The sequence below is a fragment of the Perkinsus marinus genome (genome assembly GCF_000006405.1).
Source record: "Perkinsus marinus ATCC 50983 genomic scaffold scf_1104296944200, whole genome shotgun sequence".
Lineage (NCBI taxonomy): Eukaryota > Perkinsozoa > Perkinsida > Perkinsidae > Perkinsus > Perkinsus marinus.
In genome coordinates this window covers 15,920-22,266 of record NW_003211511.1, presented here as the reverse complement: position 1 = coordinate 22,266, position 6,347 = coordinate 15,920, and the positions used below count along the sequence as shown (strand labels likewise).

The 6,347-nt window shown below is 48.1% G+C and overlaps 2 protein-coding genes across 2 annotated transcripts in view; both read right to left on the bottom strand.

Annotated features, from left to right (window-relative positions):
* Pmar_PMAR002425 (signal peptide containing protein, putative) overlaps positions 1–3,773 on the bottom strand; it is a gene marked incomplete at both ends in the record, with an annotated part of 5,236 nt that extends 1,463 nt beyond the window's left edge. The window contains 14 exons of the mRNA XM_002780674.1: positions 18–142; positions 592–677; positions 722–847; positions 905–988; positions 1,034–1,187; positions 1,288–1,364; positions 1,408–1,503; positions 1,609–1,683; positions 1,732–1,790; positions 1,835–1,948; positions 2,132–2,307; positions 2,464–2,585; positions 2,634–2,735; positions 3,658–3,773. Of these exons, the coding sequence (XP_002780720.1) occupies positions 18–142; positions 592–677; positions 722–847; positions 905–988; positions 1,034–1,187; positions 1,288–1,364; positions 1,408–1,503; positions 1,609–1,683; positions 1,732–1,790; positions 1,835–1,948; positions 2,132–2,307; positions 2,464–2,585; positions 2,634–2,735; positions 3,658–3,773 (1,512 nt within the window). The remainder of the gene's footprint in view (positions 1–17; positions 143–591; positions 678–721; positions 848–904; positions 989–1,033; positions 1,188–1,287; positions 1,365–1,407; positions 1,504–1,608; positions 1,684–1,731; positions 1,791–1,834; positions 1,949–2,131; positions 2,308–2,463; positions 2,586–2,633; positions 2,736–3,657) is intronic.
* A 2,547-nt stretch (positions 3,774–6,320) lies between these two features.
* Positions 6,321–6,347, bottom strand: part of Pmar_PMAR002424 (hypothetical protein) — a gene marked incomplete at both ends in the record, with an annotated part of 731 nt that continues 704 nt past the window's right edge. The window contains one exon of the mRNA XM_002780673.1: positions 6,321–6,347. Coding sequence (XP_002780719.1) covers positions 6,321–6,347 — 27 coding nt within the window.

The window sequence follows — 6,347 nt, the reverse complement described above, 5'->3', positions numbered from 1 at the left end:
ATCTCAGAGACGATGACCTTAGCAAGTGAGTCCACGGAAGCATCTTTGTCCACAGGCGTTTGGTCCAGGACTGTCTCCACTGGTGGTGGGGTGGGCTCCTGAACCTTCTTCCTCTTGGGTATTTTCACCTCCTCCTTGAAGCCTAAAATGACCTTGTTCTGTTGTCCTCCTCGCCTCGGTTGGTCAGCCGATAGAGGTCTCGGGCTTCTAGTTGTACTGTCGGGGGAGAGATCAGGTGTGCCGATTGAGAAGACCTAAAGGGAGCTAACAGTCCCTAGCAAGTAGCAGATGAGCACTTCTGGTAGCCGGGCTTGGCCCCCGAGACCAAGTGTAATCGGATCCGTCTTTATGTGTGGTCTAAGACGAGGCCGCCCCACTCCCCTACGACCGGCCATTGTAGAGTCGCAGCTTCTAGTGCGACGATTGGCTGTAGGTTGAGAGGATCTATCACGGTTCACTAAGTAGAGGTTGGAGTATCCTGACTTACATCATCCGTACTGTAGAGGATGAACCCATGCTCCTGGACGGATTCAATGTAGCACGGCCTCCTACACGATGGGGTCTAGACTCTTACTCAATACTACTCCCTACGAAGTGCTGTTGTTGCTGCCTCTCTATCCTCCTTCTCTTGGAGTCGCTTCATCAAAGCATCATGTCTTAGCTTCGACTCCTCGAACCTATCAGGTTACTACAATACTACAGTCGATAGTTGACGGCTCACAGACGATCATGCAGACCGGCTCGGACAGGTGTCTTCCTCGAGGCGTGGAGGAATGACTTGACAAGTTCTTCTTTTTCCTTCTCCGCAGCCTCCGCCTCAGCCTTACGCTTGTACACTTCATCGTGACTACAATAATACAGACCCCATCCATTCAATCAAGGAGAAGGATGCCAGATACGATACAGAGAGGCGTGTAGGTCCTTCCTAGTCGGCGTCTTGGGAGTGGTCCTAGAGCCCACACTGCATACTTCCAGAGCCTCTTTCTCCCTAATATTCAATTACATCCCTACTGTGACAATCCTTTTAACTCACTCCCTCATCTTGCGAATGCGCTCATCCCTAGCAGCCCTATCACGATATAGGTTCTCATGGATACCACCATTGCCTGTTGGAGATCTAAGAGTACCCAAAGTATGGCCATTAATGGGCCTGGGTCGGGACTTCTGGAGATTGGGCTGATAGGTACCTGAGTATTTACCCCAAGCCCTAATGATCGAGTACCATACCGATACCCTCGATATACGGCATATAAGTAATCAACAATAGACGATAGCCCACAAGCATACATTCTTTTTCCTCCTCTGCCTTCACAGCTTGGGCTAACTTCGCTATCCTCTCCTTCCGGGCCTGCGACTCAGCGTATCTACTCCAACTCTCAATGTAACAGCCGTACGCCTCCAACTTACAGACGCTGATGACCTGAGCTCTTCCGCTTAGTGGTAATGCCAGCGCCCGGGATCGAACCAGCGACCTTCCCATCTTTCCTGTCTACTTTGGTAACTCTGGAGGCAGGCTGGAAAGAACCTTCGGAACAAACCACTCCTGCTTCGCTTCGCTAGGAAATCTGATTGCTTTCCCGGGAGACTTTTGGAGCAAATCCTTGACACTTGGCAATCTCTCTGAGCTCAGCTTCCTCCTGCATCTGCTCCAACTTAGCACGTCTCTTCTCCCCCTCAGCATATCTGATAGGATCAATATCTTCATACTGAGAGAGCCCACACTAAGGGTACAATCTATTGGTCATCTCCCGTATGTCGACGCTTTTTGCTGGCTTGCCTGGTTTCTTGAACTGAAGTATAGAATGGTCAGGTTTCAAGCGCATATGCTCCTCACCCTGGCCGCATCTATCTTGGCTTTCTCCTCAGCAGAGAACTGCGATGCGAGCTGCTCGAGCTTGGCCCGTCTCGAGTCCACAGCATCCTCTAAGGCGTGAGATGCTATGTTGACCTCCCTAAGCCTACCTACTGCTCATCCGTTCCACCATATCTACCACACTACTACTATTGTGTTGGCTTACAGACTCAGTAGATACCAAGCTTGTGTTAAGTAAACCACGAGGCCTCGGAGGGGGACAGAACTGAGGACTCCAGGAATTAGACTCGTTGTTATCCACCGACTCGTTGTCACCACCCTGCTAGCCTCGATCTCTTGTCGTTCCTTTTCTGCCAACTCATCCTTCATCTTCTGAAGCTTCATTGCTCGATTGTCGGCCTCTTGCTTGCTCATCCTCTCCCAGGGACTCTTCTTCAACCCTCCTCCTCCTCCTCCTCCCTGACTCGACCCTGACTCCACCGACTCGACAACACCTGATGAAACCCCATCGCAGGGGGGATATGAACACCATGATGATTTCGGAGATGTACTGTTTTGTAATTAGAGAATGAGTTCCACTACTTCCATAAAGTTAAACCAGCGATGATGTACTTAATAGAGTCTAGGATACACCCCATGATAGGAATTACTTCGATTCCTCCACCCCAGCCTAGCTGTGGCTATCTCCTCTCTCAACTTGGCATCCTCTTCCTCAATAACTGCCTTCTCCAGGTCCTTCCGTCTAGCAGCACGCTCCGCTCCCTCAGCATACCTACAGCATAGGCCTACTCATGCATGACCCATTGGTATAACCACTCACAGCCGTTCGAAGCGATTACTGCGAGGAGGACTGCTAGTGGTAGTAGTGACTGATATGCTAGGGGGCTTCATGCGGCCTCTCTGTGTGGTGGTTGATCCGTGTCTAACAAGAGCATCGAGCTACTGCCAGCTGAGGACGAGAACTTCCACGTCTACGACCACCACCGCCCCCAAATGCAAATACGAGAAATACCGATAATCACTTTATGCTTCGGAGAACATCGCACTGTAGATCAGTACAGATATATGATATCCAATTACAGGATGTATCACACATACATGGAGGAGGATGCATAGTATACAACTATGCATAGTTGTATAACTATCTGTTGTCAATGACATACCGACTATGAAATGGGGTTTTCTCTGTTCACGAAGGAGGTGATAGCCGCATTCACAGTCGTAATAAATCTCAAAAGTAATCCCCCCAAGGAGGCTCACTGGCCACCCTGACGCACTAACTACCCCGCAGCATGCAGAATTAATCGTCCCAACTAGCAGATGCAAGGGCCCAGGCTTCATCGTCATACAGTATGGTGGGGAATCGGGGGTATATAGACACGGCAGCCAGCATGGTTACATGCTGCTCCTGGTTCCAGCCTTCGAAGGCTGTGAATGTTGCTATTATCTCAACGGAAACCTGTGCGTCGTAGTACGACGGACTTCAGACATCCCGAATCCTACTATCGTGAAGCTGTGACATTTCAACTTTGAAGGTAGGAGAACGACTTTGACTCTCGAAAACCCGAAAAGCAAAGAACAGCACAGCAGCTGCACAGCAATTAACTGATTCGACTCGGCTTAGTGAAAACATTCGACTGGTCACCATGAAGAGCCTTCGCGGCAGAGGAGAGACGATAGACAAGCAGGCACATAATACTTCCACACTTCTGCACGGAGCTCACTGCACGGAACTTGTTCACTGTAATGGAATTGGTCGAGCATGCACCAATCATGCACCGATGCATCGTAGACAAGAATGATCCCATGAAGCCCCCCAGGAGCACCATCCTCCTTGAGCTTACATCCTTAGCATGTTCCCTGTTGCCGAGCCAGGCCCCTCGAGTAGCTCATCCACCCTCTTCTGTGCCTGCGTCATTGCCAACCTTTCAGCTCTCTCAACGCCGTCTAGGTATCTCATAATAATATCCGATTGCTACTGTCAAGCAGCCAGCAGCAACAACCTACAACTCCTCGAAACGATCATTCTGCCGCATCATCGGCGGCGGCGAGCTGCCCAACACCTTGTTATTTACCACTGAATTCTGAGGGAATAAACCAATATCGGAAACAATATCGCTCCCATGCTACATCCTCATTAAGAATGCGCGTCCTTTCCTGATCACTATTGACGATACTGGGTTCAGCGGGCGACGATACAACCTCCTTGCCGCGCTCTGAAGGTCCCTCACCCATTACACGATGTTGGGTAATCGTCCTTGGACTTCCACCATCTCCTAGTGACACAAGAAAACACATTCAACCTGTCACTTGAGATGATATATCCAACATAGGTATCGACAAATTTAGTATTACGGATCACTGATTACGTGATCCTATCCAACGTATGGACTCCATCATGGCTGAGGTACATACACTCACCTTTAGTTGTCTCGGTAGCATGCCTTGTATAAGGACCCACACATGATTCCATCGTATATAAGTCGCTACACGGCGACACATTATATTTACTATCCGCCTGAAAGGAAGCACTTCCATAGAGTGCCTGAGTGATATCCTACCTGCTGTGTGGTGGAAGGGGAGAGCGTTGTGCGTCTAGTACCCAAAGGGGAGTTGCCAACTGCTGCGGTATCTTCAGAAGCTATAACTAAGGGATCCTCGTCCACAAGCATGTCAGGCTGAGAGTGATGATAAGACAGACAGAAGTGAAACAAACGCCAACTCATCCGAAAAGTCGACATACTCTCTTCATATTGACACTAATAAGTAATATCTACTTTTAAGAAACGATACATAACTACAGGGAACAGCATCAACTGAGAGGAGTGCCAAGCTGGTGATGCTCTCAAGTGCCTCCGTTGTAGACACGTCTCGAATTGGCTCATAGCCCTAGGCCCAGCATAGTGATCAATGATAATGCATTTCAGAGTATCACAGCCGAGCATATCAGATAGAGTTGAGTAATCGACAAGAACAGAGATTTGAAGGCTGTAACACAATAATACACTAACACTTGCTACTACTACTTCGACAAGCTACTACTCTAAAACAGTCTGTGGCATCACAGTCTTCTTACACAATATACAAGCCGAATAAGTGTCGAAGAAGAACGAAGCTAGCTATGGAATAGTATGCCTACTCTGCCACCATCAACCCATTAAGAGTTAGTTTACAAAGTAAATTCAGAGCGATTCGGATGGTTCAAACAAGGTCAGTTATTGATCACTGAAAATGTTAGAAGCGCCTTATCTGTGGTGAAGAGATGACGATAGGAGAGAATACTCTAGAGTCGATACCATGGGGGGGAGGCTGCCAGGATAGATAATTGGTAGAATAGGTCAGAACAGTGATGTTAATGCATGACCTTTTACAAAGCCTGATGTTGATGCAGGCTGTGATATACATCTAAAGACAGTCTCACCACTATTCATAGGGCCACTTACTTGTGATGAGCACCAGTTGACAGCAGGCAACTGAATGAGTCGTTCAACAAACCTATTTATGGGGGGGTATTCTATAACCTCACTTTGAATAACCACACTCTAGAGCCAGATTAGGATTAAGATTAAGTTGATTAGCATGCATTTTAAATAGCGTATTCGGTTTTCTAGTGCCATCGAGGCTTGAGTACAAGTTTGTTCGAGGAAAATCACGGGAACTTGTACAAAACGAGTTCCACGACTTGTGCAAATCCCTTGATTTGTTGTCGAACGTGGTAGCCTCCCACGCGCCACAAAATTCTAGGAAAGGAATTTTTGCATTCTGAGATTTCGCTTTCTGGAACGTGTTTCAGAATGCATTCTAAAGTTTTCTGAACACGTTCGGAATCTATTCTGGAACGCTTTCCAGAATGTGTTTGGGGGGCTGTTCTCTGAACGCGATTTTGGTCTTTTGCATTCTGGAATGTGTTCTGAGTTTCGGGATGGGTTCTCTGAACACCCCGATAGTGTCCTTTTCGTAACGAAAGCGCGCGCCCCGTTTAAGAAACTACTTATGCGCAGATGATAATTGAACTCCTAGGTAACCGCCATTTCGGAGTGAGCATAGATGATTATGAGTCAGTTCTGTGATGGTTACGAGTAATGATGGTTCTTCGCGATTGTGGAATCGACGTAGACGGGAGAATGATACCATTCCACCAACGATACCTGAAGGGAAACTTCCTGAGGATGATTTATCCTTCTCTACATTGATAGCCCACCACGATAATGATGCAAAGATACTCGGGTGAGAAATCTTCATACTGCGGGATGCATCGATGGAGTTCAGTGGTGATGGTGGGAAATCGGGGAAGAGGGGAAGTGGATCGCGAGGGAGGTTCGACGTAGCATCGGCGCGGCAATATTCACGGTTCAGTTTAACGTCGCCGACAAACAGCCCGTCGTACACGGCGTAGGTCCCTGGCTCGATTCCTCCACTCTTCGTTTTGTCAGACGTGGAGAGCCGTCATCATCAACTTATCGAATGCCGCCCCCTCAAGCGGACTGTTGTGCTTGCCTCGGTACTATTAACATAAGTAATGTTGAAGTAGCGT